The following is a 21,122-nucleotide window of genomic DNA, read 5'->3' as shown; positions in this document are numbered from 1 at the left end:
GTACAGAGATGAAATATTTAGGTTTTGTTTTTGCTAATTCTGTCTGCAACCACACTCCTAATACTTACTAAATGGAAACAGCCATTAGCTTTTGAAGAGTTCAAGTCTTACGCAGTCTGGAGAACCCATTTTTATGTCATTGCATTCCACTGCAGGGAAGGGATTAACAGGGGACCAAATCCTTAACTTGACAGCAGAACCTGAATTTTGAGATCAGCTCCCTGGTTTTCCAGCACAACGCCATTAGCTCTCTGATTCAACTAATATTTGGCAATATGTCCATATAGATGAAAACTACTTCCTTCTCTTTGCCAAAGTCTGATGGAAACTATTTGAAAAAGTGACCCTTTCATTAAATAGACACCCAAATTTATTTCCTTGCACGTCCTTATCATTTGTAATTTTTGTTAATCAAAGCAGTTCATAATCACCAGATTATAATTCCTATTACAGTATTACCCATCTACTATTTGAATTTTATTCTATATAAGCTCTACTTCCTTTTCTGAAACTTTTGAAGAAAGCAGGGAACTCCTCCATTAATAAAGAAATTTTGAGGGAATTATATCATATTATACCAAAAAAAAAAAAACATTGCGTTTTTAAATTTCCCATGATTAAAGAGGACTGAAGTAATTCATTTTCCATAGTATTTAAGGGCAGTTCAAATATATGGAAAGCACGGATGCAAAGGTAGTGAAAGAATCTAAAAAGACAAGGAAAATAAAAGAGGGAATTCAGACTTCCAGAGACTATTGTTTCTCTAATCTTTAAGCCTCATGTCTTCCCAATTAATCTTCTCTATCATGCACAACAGTCAACACAGACTACTTTTTTTCAAAGAGAAAATCTCTAAATTTCTTTCTCTAAATGAGAAGGAATGGGATATCTCTCTTATTGTCATCATACTATGCCAGTACCTTTGAAGTAGCTTAAGGGAATTGTTTATATTTTAACAAAGATTTTTTTTGTTTTTTTCTTTTTAGCCAGGAAGAGTATCTTAACTTTCAGTGTATGAGAGTGCAAATATGGAATAATTTTCATTAAAATAATGCAAGACATTTTACTGCTAATTGAATGGTGGGGTTCTTTTCCATATTTTCTTTTTCTCTTAAAACATTGGGATTTTTTTTTTAAAAGATACTTCCAAAAGAATAGGTAACAATCTAAGAAATAGACTTTCATCAGTGCATTTATTCCCATCACAGAACAAAAATATGTGTTAAATAATTAATTTAAAATAATTAAATTAAATACAAAGTCATCACAATATCATTTCTTGTTGGAAGACCCTAACCCCTATTGAACAATGACTTTGCATTCATGAATACTGAAAGAGTGTGTGGCAAGTGAGGAAAAGATTTATTTGAAAAGAACATTTGACTTTATCAGCAGCTGAATTTGGTAAACAGTATAAAAGTATCAGAATGGACTGAAATACTGAAAGAAATTAACTTTTTGTGTGTCCAGATTTTACAGTGCTCCTTATAGTGAACTTCATGTAAAATATAAATGAAAAAGTGTATGATTCAAATGCAGAGCTAGCAAATGGAAAATGATATATACAGGAAAGGGATTATATTAATTTATTTTAAAAATCTACTAATATTAGAATTTCAACATTAAATTTACATAAATTCTTTTAACATTAGAATTATTTTCATTTTAACTGAATTCCTCCCCCAAATCTCTATATATTTGCAATAGCCATCTTTCCAAATTATGCTATTTTTCTAGCTTACTCATACTGAAAAACTTTATATCTTGTTCTGTCTTCTACCATCCCCTATCTATCACTTTTTTCTTTATAAGATATGTGTAATTTGTTGTGAATAGCACAGTGGAGCAGACTGTGGGTCACTGCTGAGGTTCTGAAGTCAGAAGCAGTTGATGGATTTTAGAAAAGCAGAAACCAGGAAAATGATGTAATTACAATGAATTATGTAAAAATATTAATCCAAAATTCCATGACAACATTATTTTAAGCATCTGAGACAAATATACAAAAGCAATAAAATTCATAATCAAGGATTAAACTTTTAATAGCTGAGCACTACAGGGTGCCCTATTATGCTATCCTGCTATGACCTGTTGTGCCTAGCTTTTTGGATTTTTAATCCTTAGCAGAAATTCAGAGCTTTCAGTTGCTTTATCTCAGCCCTCTCACATAATTGTAAGGTAATTTTTATTCTCTGGAAAGTCAAGTGCTTATATAAATACAATTCATATCTGTATTCAATATACTCATTTAAATACTGTTATTCTATGATACCGATTACTGTCATCTCATGTAAAGGTTTTGTTGCTGAGAAAGCTATAAAGCTGCACAACGTTTTCATTACAACCACTTCTCACTTCTTCCTAATATTCTGAATAAAATTCATGCCTTGCTTACTGCCAGCAAGAAGAGAAATTCATGGGGTACTTGATTATGGTGAATACAAGCTTGAGCTGTGGGAACACGGAATTTTTCCATTCAACAGCACTTCTCTCCCTCCATCCCCTTTTAACAGTGCCTCGTCCCATTTGAATCATTTATGGTGGGAGTAGGGGAGGGAGGAGGAAGTGATGTGTCATTATAAGACATCTTAAGTTGCACAAAAATGTCTTTTCAGCCATTTGTAAGAGAAGGAAAGAGTATTTGGAGCTTTGTCAGTGACATGCACCTTTTGTCTGACATATCTCTGACTATACTGCTCAGACCTACCGAAAATGAGACTCAGATTCACTTCTGTTTACAAAAGAATTTCAAGTTCTCCCCACCTTTGAGCCCCACTAAAAACTAGTTTCAGCTCGGTCAGATCTGACTCATAATAAATCCAGAATTTCTTCTACTTTGTACAAGTACTTGGTCATAACAGAAACTGGAAACCTATTATACCCTAACAAACTTCTTGACTACCACATTAGAGAATCATGCTTTCTAATACTGGTCTCTGTTTCAATGAAGGTGTAAGCGATTGACACAAATACAACCTTCTTCAACAGCAACTACTGAGACCATCCAACACCACCATAACTCTCACCTATTTCACCCAAAAATCTGAAAACAATGCTGATATTCACATTCTACATGATTCAAGTCAGAATTATTTTTTCTGTCTACTCTTCTGCTTTCTTCTGTCCACTTTTCAGGTTGGCACTCAAGTCACTGGAGTATGGCATCCTGACGTAGCACTCTTGGTTTAAACTGTTCTGCCTTCTGCAACTTAAATATTCACTGACCCAGACAGAAAGCATGTGAAAAAACTGACTCTTGAGCCAGGTGGTAAGGTCATCTAGTCATAAACTATGAATATTTAATTTCATTTATACAAAAATGGAACTAGGTCAACAGAACAGTTCATCCCTTTCCAGAATACCTTTTATTCTCTTTGCTGGAGCAAACTTGTGGGTGATGTTGGCTCCCATGGAATAAATAGAATTTTGGAGGTTTAGATCTAAAGATGCAATGTGCAAAAATGTTTAGCCATGGTTTGATTTCAGTAACACCTCAAAGGAGGGGAAGGCAATATTATATAAATCATGGTGTTCTCTGTTAGTTCTTAATCATCATTATTAACCTGACGACAATACAGTAGACTTTCACATTCACTATCTATCTCTGCGAAGTAGTTCTCTAATCTTTAATCTACCACTCAATTTCGGAAAGCAAGATGATCACTTTCAAGAAATAGCTGATTTTGGTCTTGCTAATCTCTCACAGACAGGAGATTTCAGTAACCATGCCTAAGCATATTGTTTGAAAGCTTTTTTTTGTTTGTTTTTTTCTTTGTATCTTCTCAGGGATAAACAAATACTCTTCCTTGAAAGGAGTAACTTCATGGAACAACTTCAGACTTCATGTGGAGGCTTCTAAAAATCCTTACATCTAGCATTACAGTTGGACTCAATGATCTTAAAGATTTTTTTCTAACCTTAATACTTCTATGATTCTATGATCATGTGGGATTCATTTGTAATTATAGCATTAAATATTTCTAGGCTGTGATTCAGTTCATTTTTTATGAAGTCAGTTAGAGGATTGTTTCTTGATCTTTCAGAATTCTAATATGATGTAGTGCTCTGAAACGTACAATAGATCAGTTTAAATAAACATGTACAGGTAAATTTAAGAACTGTTTTGGGAGAGTTTCAGGGGCAGCTGTGTAACCCTCAAAAGTGACCATAACCAATCTGATATATGGCCTGGTGAAACTGAAACATTGCTTATCCTGAAAATGCTTAAATTTTCCTCCTATCATTTTTACAGGAGAGAATGGAGCACACCTAGACATGTACAAGCAGCTCGTAGAAAATACAAACAGAAGCTTAGCAGATGGATTAGTAGCTCATGGCTTCAGTTAAGGATTACACCCTATTCTCTTATGTACAATGAAAGCAGAAGAAGAACAAAAATAATAATAAAAGTATTATACCTGCTCTAATTATCAATAGCTTCAACATATTACATAATAAGCTATTGTCATATTTTTAAAAACATAATCAAATAGGTCACTTTTAAAGACAGATTTTTACCGGACACTCAGTACACAAAAGAACTCAAAAAGAAAACTCTACTGCCAATGAAAAATTTATTAATGACAAAACAGAGGCAGTGACTGATGATATCAAAATCAATTAAACAGGACAGAACTGAGGCTAAGGCATAAAGTGCCTTTTATAAAAGTAGCCTGATACATCAGATAAAGGAAAGCAACAGAGGGAAATATAAAGCAGTAGGGAGCAGATTATCACAGAATTGACTCAGAAGTATGATATTACAAGCAATATTTTGAAGAGAACTGACAGGAACCAGATTGCATCTGTCAAAGCCAAAAAGCAAGAAAAAAAAAAATAATTAAGGTTTTGTGGCAATTACATGTTTCTCTATATCCATACTTCAGAGTGGCTGAAACTTCCTTTCCTACTGCAAATACTGTTTCCTCCAATACAAAGCTCTAGGCAAGCAGTTTCTCCCCTTTGATCCCCATTACTCACTACTGCTTTGTTCTGCTTCTATGTAGATTATTTCATTCCCAGTACACTTTGTTTGTTTGCTTGTTTCTTTTTCTCTCATTTTCTCACTTTTTTCTTTCCCTTTTCTTTTGTTCTTTGGTCTACAGTCTTTCCCGTGATTTTACTTTCCACTCCTCTCTTTCACTCTCAGTTCGTCGTAACCTTCTACCAAAACCCCTTCCTCAGCACATCTTTTCCCATGAATTATCTCCAATCTCTTAAAATACTGAAAGCATTTTTCTACCTAAATCCCTGCATCTCCTACTGTCCCCTTCCTCTTTCTGGACCAAACAATCATTTACCTTTTAGAAAATGTTCTTACCCAGTTGTCTTCACAAACTCATACCAAAACACTAGCTCAAGAAATTAATGAGCAAGAAATCCTACTTTTAACTTCCAGAAATGTGACTTAGCATTATCTATCAACTTCACTGGCATAATCTTCTCCCTTAGGATTTTTCATCCTTCATTTTGTAGCCAAAAATATCTCTCTAAGGATCACTATGACTTTATAATCCCCATCACTATAACCTTTTCCTGTCTCTGTACACTCTTATTTTCAAATCTTTATTTTGGGTTTCCATATGCAGCCTTATCCGATGTCACCACGTTATTTACTTTTCCCCTTTTCTGAGCTTTAAACTTTCCCCACATCTGTCTCCCCCTCACTTATGTTGTCTCCTCCCACTACTGATTGCTTTTCCTTGCTGGTCACTCCTATTTAAATAACCTTTAAAACACCCGTCTAGGTGTGCCCCCATATTTAAATTCTCCCTATGTTGTTTTCCCTGGAAAGCACTGCTTTTCCTTTTCTTTTCTGCTTTCTATTCTCACATATGCTGTTTGCTCTAACAGATGTAATTTGTCAGGTCTATATTGCAAGGCCATCAAGGCAGAGACCTTATTCGCTCCCTCTTTTAGCACAGAAGAGAAAGAGAGCAAGAACACCTACAGTATTACATAAACAACAGTAGTAAAAATGACACAGCATTAGCCTAATACAGGAAATGAATACTCCTTGGTGTGTTGTACATCCAGCCTGTAAGCAGACTTTCAGCCCTAAGAATTTGCCGACAGGCAAGAGGGCAACCTTTGTTGAATAGCAGCCAAAATTAATAGATAAACGTGCAAATAAAACCACTGTTTGCAATATACTTTAAGGCAACAAAGAAGCACATGTGAACCATTAAAAGTATTCACAGTACATGAATAATTTAGCAACATTTAATAGGAGTACAGTGATCACCCCGTATAGGAGTGTAATCAAGGCTTAGTTTCCCACGGGTTAAGAAGTATATCCTGAAATCATAGACACATGAATTCTTCCCTTCTGAGCAGAAAAACAGGACGTGTCTAAGGAAAGATGAGATGAGTGAAAACTCAGATGCTACACTTTGTGCGACTGCTTTGTTTGGTTGTGTGTGAAACATGCTTAGAATATACCTTATGCTACAGATTTTTATTGGTCGGGTGTAATTTAAGTTCAGTAATTACATAGCAACCCAATTTTTCATTAATTCAGGTTTCTCTGTGAAACTGTAAGTCTCTCATCAACACTCCTGTTTCAGTAATTCATTGTACTAAGATGTAAACTGAATTCAGATTCATTCTATCTTTGAAGTTTTGCCCCTTTCCCTAGGTCTGATTTTGAGGATAGTATATAAGCATGAGGTTCCAGAATTGAAACAGCAAATGAAAGTTACGAACCACATTCTTACATTTCTGAAAACTGTTAAGTTGTTTATTCATTGAGAAGCATAGTTCATTTGTATAAAATATTGCTCTGTACTGCTTTAATATAAAATTGGTTCTTTAATTCCCCCCTCAATTTGACAGTTTAATGTGCTTCTTATGAAAGATTTTTCTTTAATGTTGTATATACCTGTCCCTAACTGGAAAATAATAAATGAATATACAAGTAGTAGCAGCTTTCTGCATCGTCTAGAGACTTTTTTTAAAAAATGGATTTAGTTTTACATGAATTTTCTTCATTGTCTGTGTCCTTACACCACCACAATTTTGTGTCTAAATTGTATTTCAGGCTGTTTGGGTAGGAAGGACTGCCTGATCACTACAAATGATGAGTATACACAGTATACTTAGAGAAATTCTAAGATTTTAAGGTAGGGAAGAACAATAAGCTTTTGATAGAAAGGTACTTTCGTTCAAAAAATCTAAATAGTGGTAAGTGACAGAGGAAATGCTGTAGATAAAGATATTCATGAAAACCAGGATCTAGAAATACTTACAATACGAACAAGCCAAGCCAATGTAGAAGTAGATGTAGAGTAGTGAGTGTTGTAATGATAAGGTGGAGTCTGATCATCTTCCCACGTCTCATACCGTTCTGCATAGAAGACTGCTCTCTTTGGGTTCAAAGCACCAATAGGCTGCAAAGGGATAAGAGGTCAAATATATTATCGGCTGAAGGGCAGCATGTCTGAAATGTCATAGGTTAATTCTGCATTAAGATTCACTACATAGGAGACTGCAACCAAACTCATTCCATGCTGTAGTAATCCCTTCAGATTGCTATAATCTTAGAAATTTCTTTCAAAGGCTTTGTGTACTGAAAGTCTTATGACTTTCCTTATTTTAATTGACAAATATAAGTGATCCACATCTGCAAACTTTCAAGACCTTGAAGTATGAGTTGTTTCCCAATTAATTCAGTAACGTTGTTCTGGAAATAGACTTCTAAAACTGCATTTAAAATGCATTGAGGCCAAACTAATATTTCTGTTGCTGTCATTCACCATAATCACACAGCTAATGAAAACTGACTTTTGCTCACACAGGATACTTTGTAATGCACAGTTCATGATGAAAAGATTTCACACGGAACTGCTGGTGGTGTCTGGTGATCCTAAGCAGAAATACTTAAAAAACATGCATAGTCCTGCAGGATTGGATGTACTTTCTGACTGAACAAAGCCATGTTTTACTGAACAAAACAAGCTTTATACTTAAATACAATACAATATGGAAATTATTCACAAATTCAAAGTCCATTCTGGCCATACTTTACAGACAACCTCTATAAATTAGTTAAAAAACAAAAGAAATGTAAGACAGTAGTAGGAACTGTTGGCTTTGATGTGCCTACTCAAGGGATACATGCTTTTCTAGGGTTCTTTTAACTCACTTTATCTCAGAAATTTTTTTGCAAAAGATATTTGTTATTGTGTGATACAAAAGTCACTAGGATAAAGAAAATACAACAGAAAGTAACTAAACTGTTGAAATAAATATGTAAGTGATCTTGAATGTGTATTTCCAGATAAGATAGCAGTAGTATACTTACTATCTGCAAAGAATGTTCGGATTTTAGCTTTTGTAGTAAAATTAATCAAACACACAGTTTAATACTTAAAGGGCTGCATACTTCTGCACCAAATAATAGTATAAACTTACTATAATTATTTGTATTAATCAAAAATTAAGAGTTAGAACTGATATCACTAAGGGAGTTACAACCTGAAATCAAAAGTACTCAAGGTCTTTGACCTTTTTCAAAATGCTAACAGGTATTTTCCCATTTCATTCCACCCCACAATTCTTCTAGTGAGTTAAAATCCAAAGTCATTTGGAATGGAAATACCAGTACAAGGTCAAATCAATGGGTTTCACTACACTGCATATGTAACAACAATTTTAAAGCTACAAGGATTTTATTCCTTCAGCGCTGCTATGTTTTTTGAGATGGCTGTTAAAAAGGTTGACAAAGAACATGATGTTTACCAATTTTACATATTACAGTTTGTTTTTAAATAGCAGTGTTTGATGAAAACTTACATTTTAAAACATTATGGTTTCAGTGTTTTTCACATGAAACACTCTGGATGCCTAATACTTTGCTGTGTCATGGAGATGTTAATAGCTTTCTCATACATGTAAAATGTATGAGTAATCCCTAAAGATCAGTGTTATCTGGTGCAGATTGCACAGCAAGACCTTATGAAACATTCTTGAAAAAGTAAGTATAAGCCATTTCCTAACACCTTCCAGGCATGTTTCCCAACTACTGCATAAATAAACAAACAAACAAACAAACAAATACTTGCATTTTTGTTATACTCTGGTTTGTTACACATCCTGCCACTGTCAGGATACGCTGGCATTATTATAGCCTATAAGTTGCCAATATATAAAAATGGTTGTTCAGCTACTTCCTTGACGGAGTATCTTATTAAAAGACATTATTTTCCTATTAAGACTGACTAACTGTGCCAGATACATGCACTTTGCTAAATTATATCGGGACACTGCTTTGCTTCAGGGACTGCATGGGACCTGCCGATACCACCCTCGTTTAAGGTACTGTGCATCCACTGCTCTGGCAGGACAAATTCCAGTCCCCAACTGTGCTTTTCAAAAGCTAAAGCAGTAGTTCACACTCTCACCTGTTAACAGGAGATGTCACCCTCTCTGAGAAGGAAGCACAAACTGGCAGGCAAATCGGTGAGACTGCATTTTGCAATAGACAAACACCCTGACAGTATCTCTGCCCTTCACTGTGAAGGTGCATCTTACCCTACGCTGCAGTGAGTTCTGAGGCTACAGAAGACAGAGGCATCATCTGCCAAAATATACATATATGTTTGAAGCCACAGTAGGGAAGGGATATGGTGATCAATGCAAGACTGAAAATCACAACTCCAGGCCTTTCAAAATATATTTGAAGCTGATCAGGTATCTTTCATCAAATAAGCTATGTGTTTCCATTCTTCAGTGTAAATTGATTACAGTAACATGAACTGAGAAGCATAACTGATGCTCAAAAATAATCATAAGGTATTCCATTTTATAGACTAGTTTAACCCATACCTTTAAATAACCCTTTTAAATAAATAATATATATATATAAATATATAGAGAGGCAGAGTAGTTAATGAAAAGGTACTTCCTCTCAAGAACTTGAGAAGAATTTTCCAAAGTCACACAAACCACAAATGCAAACACACCATCACACTTTCTGTTTCTTCAGGGAGAAGTGTTATTTCAATTTAAAAGATAAAAGATACAAGGTTGTAAGATGGTGCATTCCCATTTTCATGTAAAAATGCCTGCACAAGTAGCTAAAATAATCTACTTTCAGAAGACACATGTTCAATTTATTAAATGATAAACGTAAAAAGCCCTATTCTGAAGATTTCCTTCATCCTCATCAATATTCTTTTCAGAGTCAGAATCCATTTTTCTTTCAATTACTTTCGGATTCATTTGAAGAAAAATGCTGAAATGCACAAAATATCTGCTGAATAAAATGGACTCTTTAAGTGAAATATCATGAGAGTCATCTCCTTTCTTGAACGGTATGGAAATTTTCAGGTGAAAATCTCTGGGAAGAATCATTTCTGGAAATTACCCTTTCTTGCCCCAGAAAGAAGGAAAGAAAGAAAGAAAGAAACAAAAGGGTGAGGTAGATCTTGTCTTCAGCTAGAAAGTCTCACCTCGACTCCTCAGGACAAATCCTAGATTGGATGAACTAGTGATCTGGATGGTAGCCTGGGATTCAGGAGATACAGGTTCATTTCTGTCATTCCACAAAGATTTCTAGTGTGTCCCAAGTAAACTGCTTAGGAATAACTACAGCTTGCAATACAAAGGTGTGCTAGAAATCCCTGAGCCAGTGGGGGGGGGGGGGGGGGGGGGGGGGGGGGCGGGGGGGGGGGGGGCTGGCATGCAAACACACCACCATGTATGCAAGGATGACAAGTGGAATCCCAGCAGCAGTGCAGCTGTCTCAACGCAGCACTGCATGGGGAGGAGAGCTGGGAGCTGCCCAGACTCATACAACTGCAGCTTCTGGTTCAGCATTCCATCAGCTATTTCTGGCCTGTGGGGAAGAAATATAAGGAACATCTGATCCCCCTTTTCTCCCTTTCTGTGCAGTAATGGAGACCCCTATGTGAAACACTTCTCTGCACATTAACAGAGAGGACTTGAATGTCCCCTGATGCAGGAAGCCATACACGCTGGAAATGCTAACGGGAAGTGCCCATTTCTCTCATCTTTTTGTTGTGCAATTTAAATACTTGTTGATTAACCACAAATAGATCAGCCTGTGCGTACCAAATGACCAGGCATTTTCTGAAAGCAAAACCTTCTGTAAATAAAATAGTAGGGAGTAAATTCAGAGAGGTCTGTACCTGGCTTCCTTAGTGGTTTTCTAATGTCCATGTGGGAAAATGCTGTTACCCAAAGAAATGCTAACAGTTCATCCTTTCTTAAAAGACATACATTTTCTGTAAAGACTTTAAATCTCAATTGCACAAAGTACCAGCTAACCCTGGTTTACTCTGATGAGTAAATAGCTAGATGATCATCCTGCTAGATGACAAGATCTACAGTAACAGTAGTCTCTCACATTTCTTGTGCAATGTGTAGGGTATGTGGAGTTCTGGGCACTTTTCCATAGCATTACTGTGCCATTCTCAGCCCAGAAAGTCTGAGGTTTTGTCAGGTTTTAATCTAATACCATGGCTATAAAATGGAGATAAATTTTATTTATGGATCAATCTCTGTATCTTAACATAATGGAAGAAAGTAATTTTATTTCCATTTCAATAAGAACCTGCTGCTGTGTGAACTAGTCAAAATGACTTGCAAAAACAATACAAATGCAAAGCTCAACCCATGTCCTATGTCTCAGTCCAGTACCTTAACCATAAGATTAGTACAGAAGCTGAATTTGAGTCTCACAAATTGTTCTGAACGTTAAAAAAAAAGTTCTTTTTATGACGTTTTATAAAATACTTTTTCCAAACATGTTGTTTGTCTTTTTATTAAAAAAATCCCTCTGCAAGGACTCATACCAAATAGTATTAACTTTTCATAAAATGGTTTTATAAGATATTCTTTACTCCAACCAAGCAAAACAACTCGCTTTATAACAATGTCTATCCAGCCACTTCACTTCTGATATACTAAAAGCTGCTGTTTGAGTTTATTTTATGCTCCTTTTTCATTTAAAAATAAAGTATTTACTTTAACTTTAAAAACACACTGCTATTCATGTCATTCTTTTCTATCTGGTTAATCTCTTTAGACATCTGGCCTTTGAACCAGTGTATTGTCAATACATCTAGTGTTTATATCCACTGGACATGTTATGTTAGCTCATGTAATATTTACTGTTTTGCCAGCTATCTTCATAGAACTACATTCTCTCATGAGAGCAGAACTGAACGTAGCATCCAATTTATCCAGCCATTGAAATATTCTGCTTATCTTGACTCTAATTCATGCAGCAACTACCTTACCTGTTTATATCTCTCTGTTTAGCTTTTTTTTTTTTTTTTTTTTTTTTTTTGGGTGTGGGTGTGTAAGGTGCTCTGCAATATCGTGGCTGGGTGCAAAAGAAATCTTGAGCATGGCTTTGTTTGGCTCTAGCTCAATACAGACTGAGCTTTTCCTGACTGCTTGCTTTTTTACTAAAAAACCACACCAAACAACAACCTTTAAGTAGGACATCTTAGGATGGTACTTTAAAGTGTAAAATAAATCATAATTTTATCCAAATTTGTAAACAGTTTTTCTTCAGCATACCAATATCAACACTATCAAATATGAGTTCTGGCAGGTTCAAAGTACCGGAGTTTCACTCAGTAAATTAACATTTTATTTAAGAAAAGAAAATGTTTAATTGTGTGGCTTAAACCAAATGAGAAACTCGTTTTCCTTCTGATGGTAGGGCTGCGTGTGGTAAGGAGTTTAAGTTACAGGAACTGATCTCATTTTTCCAGTGAGTGGCTCTTGATAAGCCCATAAACTCCATTCCACAGCATACACATTTTTGGAAGTATTAAGTGTGGTTTCCCTTGAAATATTCACACTTCGATGCATTCATTTGCATTATTACATTTAGAAGCCTTGGGGCTTTATCACTTCCTTTTCTTGAAATGGCACAGTAATAAGGAAAAGTGGTTATGCTTATCACCACCCGTCAGTCAAACACCTTCTATATTAACAAAATATAATTTTTTCCACTCAATGAATGGGCGTGTGATGTTTCATACACATGTCAATATTAGTATTACTTTGCCTGGTGAAGAAATCATTTTATTTAACAGGATGTATGACTGGAAGTAAATGAGGAGAAATTCCCATTTACACTTTAATGAGCAGGGACAATGCAGCATGTCAAAACCATGCATTCACTAAAATTTAGGAGTAAAAGTCAAACAATTTTGCACAAACAAACCATATCACATTTTAAGTGTGCTGAAACCCTGAAAACCTCAGTGTACAGTAAGGCCTGCATACACGTTTCCTGTACTAATGTTTAATACCACAGGTATTCTTCCAAAGGAAATCTCAGTGACGAAGAAAATAAGCAGATCACCTGGTGGTTTGATAGTGAAAAGATAATCTATGTACCTATGACAGCCTCTTTCATTAGCTTTTCATCCTGTCAAACAATAAACATAACCTTTAACCTTGTATATGTAATGAATAAAACTTGAGCCTACACTGTCTAATCAAATGAGTGGTCCAATATATCCTACTGCTATGGCACCTTCCATGCCCATGGGCCCTGGTTTTAGATTTCAAATTATAACTAAAAGCAAAAGAAAAACCTTGATAGGGAAATTTCCAAACATTTCAAAGAAAAAGGGCAGAGGAATTTTCAGGCTAATATTTAAATATAATTGTTCTGAGAGAACAAGCAACATCTGGATGTAAAAGTACCACAATAAGGAGCGCTACATAAAAACTGAATAAAATTAAATGGAAGGAAAGAACAAGTTACACATTCAAGATGGCTTTGCAGTAATGTAAATATTTAAGTTTGAGTTAAATGCAAAAGGCATATGTTTTACTCTGTCACTGACACCATAAGCAAGCCAAACACATCTAGTTCCATTTCCACAAAACATATGAATTGCATTCATTGTGTATGCTCACTCAGGAGTTGTGATGTTGCAACAGTGGCGTAACATGTTTTATTCAGAAAGCCTAGGAATCAAAGGTTAAAAAATTGCAAAAGTACTGTCAGTGATCATAATTGACACTGGAGCTTTGCACGAACTTTGTGAGATAATACACAAATTATTTATTTTTTTAGAAGTTAGATTCAGCATCTATATTTAACTACCAGAACTTTTTTAAACCAACAAAACAAAGCATGATAGGTGCTTTCTCTTTAAATTTCATTGCTTTAGTGGCTTCTGCCACATACGCAATAGTGTTAGAATTCCAAATAATTTCAAAAGATTGTTTGAGGGGTATTAGTTACTAAATATTCAGGATAGAGGCTCTGTGAAACCTAAGAAGGGCAAACTTGCAGGAAGACAGAAGGTCAGGAACTAACAAAGGAGATTTTATCCATCAACAGCTTAGCTGGAGGTTCTGATTTGCCATCAGATCCGCAAGAACATTTCTCCATTGCAGGGTAAAACCTGACAGAAGGAAGTGGCTCCTCATGGAAAGGATACTGTGTGTGCCGGCCCCAGAGGTCTGGCTGAGGCTTGATCGCACATCCCGGTTCAATAACATGAACAATAAATCACTAACTCCTGCTTTTAAGCACTGGGCTACTCAGGATTCACTTCCCTAACAAGGAAAGAAGGGGCTTGCCTACAGATATAGGACAATATTGAAAATGAAAACAGAATTGCCACAGAAATACTTCAGATACATTCTGATTTTGAAGATTTTTACTGATAATGCACAAATTGAAACAGGTTGCTGTTTCAATGCATAACAGCCCAAGTGCACAAAGTAAGGCATTTCATGTTAAACTGGCCACTGCCTTTTACAAAAAGTCATTAATCTATTTTCCCATCTAAAATCATTGTGAAATGAAACCTATCAGATGTTATTATAATGAACACTGGAAACATTTGATAATTACACCCTTTTATCCTGAGGGATCTCACAACACTTCATAGATTGCACACATGTTCTCTCACACATCCACGAGGTAAATGCAGCTCAGATATTGCCAGAAAGGAAAGACCATTCTCCTTAACTAGTTCAGTGTAGGCTTTTTTCCAGGGGTCAAAACCCTAGCTTTTCCAGAGGAAACCACTGGCAGCTTTTGAATAAGAGAATGCAGTTATCAAATTGGGTAAGAAAATGTCCTGGAGCAAAATACTGCTGTGCACATTGCATGGATTCTTGAAACGTAAATAACATGGAACTTGATTTTACATTTCCTTTTAAGGGAGAGCACTACTAGGAGTGCAGCGATACTTAATAAGATATACAAGCACTAATTCCATAATGAGTCTTTACTAACTCATGAGGAAAACCTATCTATTCAACTATCAAGCTACTTCCTGTAGCAATTACATACCTTAATAGGCTGCCATAAAAATTTGGATCCAAGCAAAACTAAGTACCTCATGACGGACTCATGAGACGCTGACTAATCTTGTTGCACTTCACCACATGTAGTGCTATTAATACTAGAAAGAAGTGAGTTTGAGAGAGTTTGAAAAGTGTAAGCATCATAATGAAAGGTTTATCACTATAAACAACTCCAAAAGAAATATTTTTATACATGCTAGCAAGTGCAAGATGATCACTGGCCTTTATTTAACTCATGTCTGTGGAGCTTCTTTTATTGTTCTTGGCACAGATTACAATAGCATTACAAAATTGAAAAACATATTTGTGAAACATATCTATAATACTGTGAAATACTGTGTCAGAAGTTTTACACAACATAAGTAGAGTCTCAACCAATTTGTTTACATTTGAGGTATACTTTGAGTGTAGTTTAATTTCTGCGTTTATTTACTTGTTTATCTAAGAAAAAGGGAGAGGAAACCTAGGTGTCTCCATCTGCTATTACGCAATCAGGTTCTACTCAAATTATTTTGGAAGTCTCACAAAAGTAGGCTTCCAGGAGCAGTTACATCTGGAGGTACTGCAAGCACACTTTCCAACAGGGATATGAGACTGTGGGATGCCCAGGGTGGGATCTTTCTGCTGCTGCCCAGGACGTGTGCTTGCAGGAAGAGGAGGAAGAAAAGCAGACTTAAGGCAGAAGCCCCAGAAATTCTCATCCCTGACCAGCAGCAGAAGGGAAAGCAGGGGCTGCAGCACAGGGGTGCAGAACAGACCTTGGGGGTCACTCTCTCCTCTCCAGCCTCACTCCTTAAGTCAGTGAGTGACAGCCTCCTGTGGTTCTGAGCCTCACTCAGCTTGTACAAGCAACTTCACGCTCCTGGCTAAGGAACTGCAGCAAGGATGCAAGAAAGCTGCAAGAAATTCCTGCTGGGGATGTTGCGAGGCTACCCACCTTCACCGGTAAGAAAGTGCATACACTTTCCTAGTTGACATGAACCAGGAAAGATACTTCTCACAACTCAGTTTCAAACCCTGTATTTTGCCTTTATTCCATTTGGCCAAAAGTAGTGCCCCTCCATATACTTCTGCTATGCTTGGCCAGAACATACCTTCTCCCCAGCCTGTTGACACAATCAGAGTATCAGAGCTGGGTATAGCTGGCAGTCTGGTGCTATTAGAGAAACAAATACTAGGAACTGTTCTATTATAAAGCACCAACTGCTCGAGTCTGGCTAGAGGACAAAAACCACAAATAACGATAGGGCGGAGATACTCCAGGATCTAAAATACACAATACTTGTTTACTGAATAATCATTAAACCAAAAGGAGGTGCTGCTATTACATTACTCGTCTACTGAAAAATGAAGTGAAAAATTAGCCAAAGCTTCTTATTTCCAAAGGACCAGCTTTCACAATCTAAGGGAGATAATTAGTGAGATCAAGTGGTCTGACACATTCATGATCCGCAAGTCAGAAGGTACAGAGGAGTTGCAGGTTTGGAACCAGATCAGTCAGGGACACAAAAGCAGCATAATGTAGAGATTCAGTATAAAAAGATTCTAAAATAGAAAAGCCCATTTCAGACTTTTCTGACTTAAGATAAAAAACTAACTTAGCCAGACTATAAGTATAAAACAAAATCTCCTCCTAAAAGTGCTGGCTGTCTTTAACAGAATTGACACGTACCTTTGAAAGATCTCTGAAGTTTCCTGGAAGGGTCAGGTCTAACTCCTCAGACTCATAGTTTGTTAAGACCCACGGAAATACAGGGTATTGGTTCAGATCATTGTATGTTCGTCCTATTAAGAAAGAAAAAGTTTTAAGAAGTAGGAAATAGTGTCCACTACTTCAGCTGAAAAACAATCTAGCAGTTACTTCTATTGCATCACATACTCCCAGTTCCCACCACTTGACAGAATCAGGTATAAATCTTCCAGACAAAAGCAACCATTCAGAGGCACTTATCTTGACTCAGAAGTCAATGCAGAAATCAGCGTAATATAAAGAGCGCAGTATTTTTCAAGATAATCTAAAATGTACCATATGCCAATAAACACTTTCCTTTTTATTTGCATTAAGTTTTTTTCATAGCATGAATGTTGAAATTTAAAACCACTAGACTATTATTTTCCTAGCAACTGCATGGGGTATCATTAGCTGGCAAAGATTAAATGAGACTCCAAACAGCAAGGGGATAAAGTTGAGGTTTGAAAATCTAGGTCTACCCTAGATAGACAATATTAATCCATTATTCCTCATGGCTCTTCTTCACTGAAGTGAGATTTCGCTGCAATAGTGGAATCAAAGTGGAGGAAGTCATGTTTGCTTTAACACTATTTCATAAGCACTTTGAAAATCAAAAAACATTTTTCCTCCCCTAAAAGCCTAAGCTGACTGCCCCAGGCCACCCTCTCCAAACATAATGAAAGAAACATCAATACCATCCCAGCAGCTCACATGTGCAAAAGCCATCTTTAGATACAATTTCAAAAGAACAATCTGCAACTGAAGTGAACTGTAAATTATGAATTAATTACCAGAAAAATTGTGTTTGGGAAACACTGTTTTTTCTGTGTCAGCTGGTGGTTAGTAGTATCTAACATTTCAGTGATAAGACAAATGAAGTTGCTTAGTAACAGAGCCATCCACCATATTGATTTACTGAGAACCACACAATATGCAACATGAGTCTTAAAAAACAAAATCAGGTCATAAATATATGTGTGTGTGTATTTATATAATATAATTAGCAGACTGAAATAACCCAGGTTAACAATTCCCAGTCCTGCGGCAGATTTACAGCCCTGTCTCACTAACTGCTTCCTTCCAGGTTCTGGACAGATTCCTGGGGTACAAAACCCGGCACAGAAAAACACAGGCTTCCTTGTTCTGAGTAGCATTTGCAATTCTCCACAAAAATCAGCTCTGCTTTAATGAAATGTGAAACTTTCACTGCTCTACAAACACCTTATTTTTTTAATAGAAGTTGATGGACAAGGAGAATGTTTCTATTTTGTACTTAGTTTCACTGAAAACAGGAAAAGTGCATATCGTTAACAACTGTGTGTCCTCATTTTTACATTTTGAGCACATAGGTGTTCACAAGAATATAAAAAAATAACTGAGGTGCAAATACAACTGTTAAAAAAGCAATACCAGTACAGTGTGCCACACATAAATAAAGATGGATAGAAACAAAACCAGTCCTTCTTTAATACCAAAAATAAGTGACTGCAAAACCATTCTCATAAAAAATGAGTATGAGTATCAAAAAAGTAAGTCAAGAAATACACCAGAATTTATCCATGTGAGGGAAGAAACAGAAAGGTACTCTCTGGCAGAATATTAATTGTTTTAGTTGGGGGGTGGGGGGTGGGGGGTGGTGCGTCTAGATGTCCTGAAGTAAGACAGCTCTGCTTCATTTTCCACATCTGCCAAATCAATATATTATTTTCCTCTTTTGCAAGGGATTAGTTACATACAATTTTTAAAGTTTCTTGAGATGGTCAAATTCAAGGTTTTATGAAATATGGCCTTTATAACACTATACCTGTATATAATAAATGTTTTTCTTACCATCAGAATCCTCAGTTAGGTTAACCAGAAGAGTGTGCAAAAGCCTCAGCAAAAGAAAGATATTTGTGTTTACGTAAAGAGCAGACTAAAATAAATTTAAGATTCAGGAAGAGAATGACTCAAATGACTGTAGTCTATTAAAAAGCATAAACAAGACTAAAGATTCTTCAGAATCAAAAGTTTTATGGAAAAGTGTTCACAGTAATAAAGACCTCGCATTGAAAACACTTTATAGAAACATTTGGAAATGTGAGAACATTTGCAAGAGTTCAAAAGGAAATTTAGGGTTATCCAAAATTATTTTTATTTTCACAATTGAGATTTTCCATACTCTTATTTTAATGAATTTTGATATTAATTTGATTTCATTTCAATTTTAATATTCAGTCAATAAGATTTTGACTCTTTGATCCTGTTCCACATGGGAAAATCACAAACATGTGAATAGCACAAGAAAAGAGCAACCCTAAGCCTAGCTGCTGTACTTGAGTTCTCCTTTGCTGTGTGGTTTTGATAGGTTACTTATAGTACAGACACACAAACAAATTATCATGTGGAATTAGCCCCATTCAGGACACTGCAGTAACTCTTGTGTGCAATTTTTTACCCCATGATGAGAAATAATTTGCAGCAATTTATGTCTCATCTTAGGTAGGATAAGCTACAAACAACGGAGCCTTCATGATTATGTATTTGATAAATATACCCATAGTCTTGTGAAAAAAATATTTACTTCTCTCCTACTTCAATATTTATAAAACATGTTTTATTTATGAAGAGATTAACTACTAAGAGTAGCTATTAATCTGTTTAGAAAAAAGTTAGTAATTTATTTTTCTCAATTCACCAGTTTTCTTTTTAACGCCAACAGATAAAAATGGCTTGAGAAGATGAACCATAATTTAAATTGTGAAAGGAGACCAAACCTACATGATGAGATAAGACCACACAACTATGCTTATCTGAGTGGAGGACAGTGATCTAGGCCTATAATGGGATTACAAATCCCTAATTCTAAACATGCATAAATATTAGTGGTTTAACTTTATTAGGAATGCTTTCTTGATCTGTTCTGGCTTCACAATGATTATTTTCAGCATAAAGTCAGCAGATGAATATATTTAGTCGTCTCATCAATTGTCTGGTTCTTCCCGCAAGAATTATTTGGTTCTTTCTTTAGCTAAATAAATATAAAACATAAACCTGTATTGCTATTGGTAGTCCCTATACCTTTTCAGAAGCTTCAGATTTCCCTCCAAGTAGGCTTACAGAGATTAATATTAAAGGCTGAATATTAAATATCGCAAGCCTGTGACACTAATCTACTTGAACAATAAAACAGGCATAGTAAATGAGATCTCAGAAATACTGGATATGTTTCTTCATTAAAAAAAAGTTTTTAATTAAACCATCCAATTTAATGTTTTTATATGGCACTTTAGTTTTGAAGGTAAAGTGAGCTAGAGACAGCTGACAAAGAAATTATAACTGCAATTCCTTGGTGAAAATGTTAATGACAGCAAAATATTGTTTAATTAGATGATTGCAGCATCTGGATTAACACTCTTTAAGAGCGATGTTCCTGTGCTTGTCTGCTTCTTCACACTTTACAGACATTTTGTCATCTCTAGGTCATTAGGAAAGAATTTTTAATGATTTTTCTAGAAGCAAGTAGTTCGAGTTACATCTAATTAGATGACAATAATAAGCCCAACACATGCAGTAGCTAAATATATACATAATTAACCAGTGAGGGCTTGTACATCACAGAGTAAAAAAGTGGAAAATGCTAAACAGGCAAAAAAAAAAAGAGGGAGGGGGAAGATGTTCATCTGAATTTATTACCTGACTGAAGATGTCTTTTTTTTTTTTTTTTTTTTTTTTACACAAACCTTTAAAAATAATCCCTTTCCAGTACAAGAAACGGCTTACAAAAATTATGCGGATAATTATATAAAACTTTAAAAAGCTTTGGCACATAGTATTTAAAAGAATTAAAATTCCAATAAATACAAATACAAACACATATTTCATATTCTGCCATTTGAAAAGGAAAAAACAGCAGAAATCAGTTAAACAGTGAGAAAGATTTGAAAACAAGACTTCTAACTAAAACAGTTGTTTCTAACTATATTAGAAAATGACTTCTTGTTCCCACTCCTCTTGATTCCTTTTGCTGCGGTGGGACTACTTTTAAGTACTTGTAACTGCGAAAAGTAAAAATTACTGTTCCCTATATCACCCA

General features: G+C 35.6%; 1 protein-coding gene across 3 annotated transcripts in view; it reads right to left on the bottom strand.

Annotated features, from left to right (window-relative positions):
* Positions 1-21,122, bottom strand: part of NBEA (neurobeachin) — a 510,084-nt gene that overhangs the window by 69,440 nt on the left and 419,522 nt on the right. For all 3 annotated transcript variants that reach the window (XM_055702674.1, XM_055702673.1, XM_027815633.2), the window contains 2 exons: positions 16,988-17,100; positions 7,248-7,388 (listed from right to left, as the gene is read on the bottom strand). In XM_055702674.1, coding sequence (XP_055558649.1) covers positions 7,248-7,388; positions 16,988-17,100 — 254 coding nt within the window. The remainder of the gene's footprint in view (positions 1-7,247; positions 7,389-16,987; positions 17,101-21,122) is intronic.

This window comes from Falco cherrug, chromosome 2 (genome assembly GCF_023634085.1).
Source record: "Falco cherrug isolate bFalChe1 chromosome 2, bFalChe1.pri, whole genome shotgun sequence".
Taxonomy (NCBI): Eukaryota; Metazoa; Chordata; class Aves; order Falconiformes; family Falconidae; genus Falco; species Falco cherrug.
The sequence above is the reverse complement of the archived record's forward strand: the minus strand, read 5'-3'. Positions and strand labels throughout refer to the sequence as shown.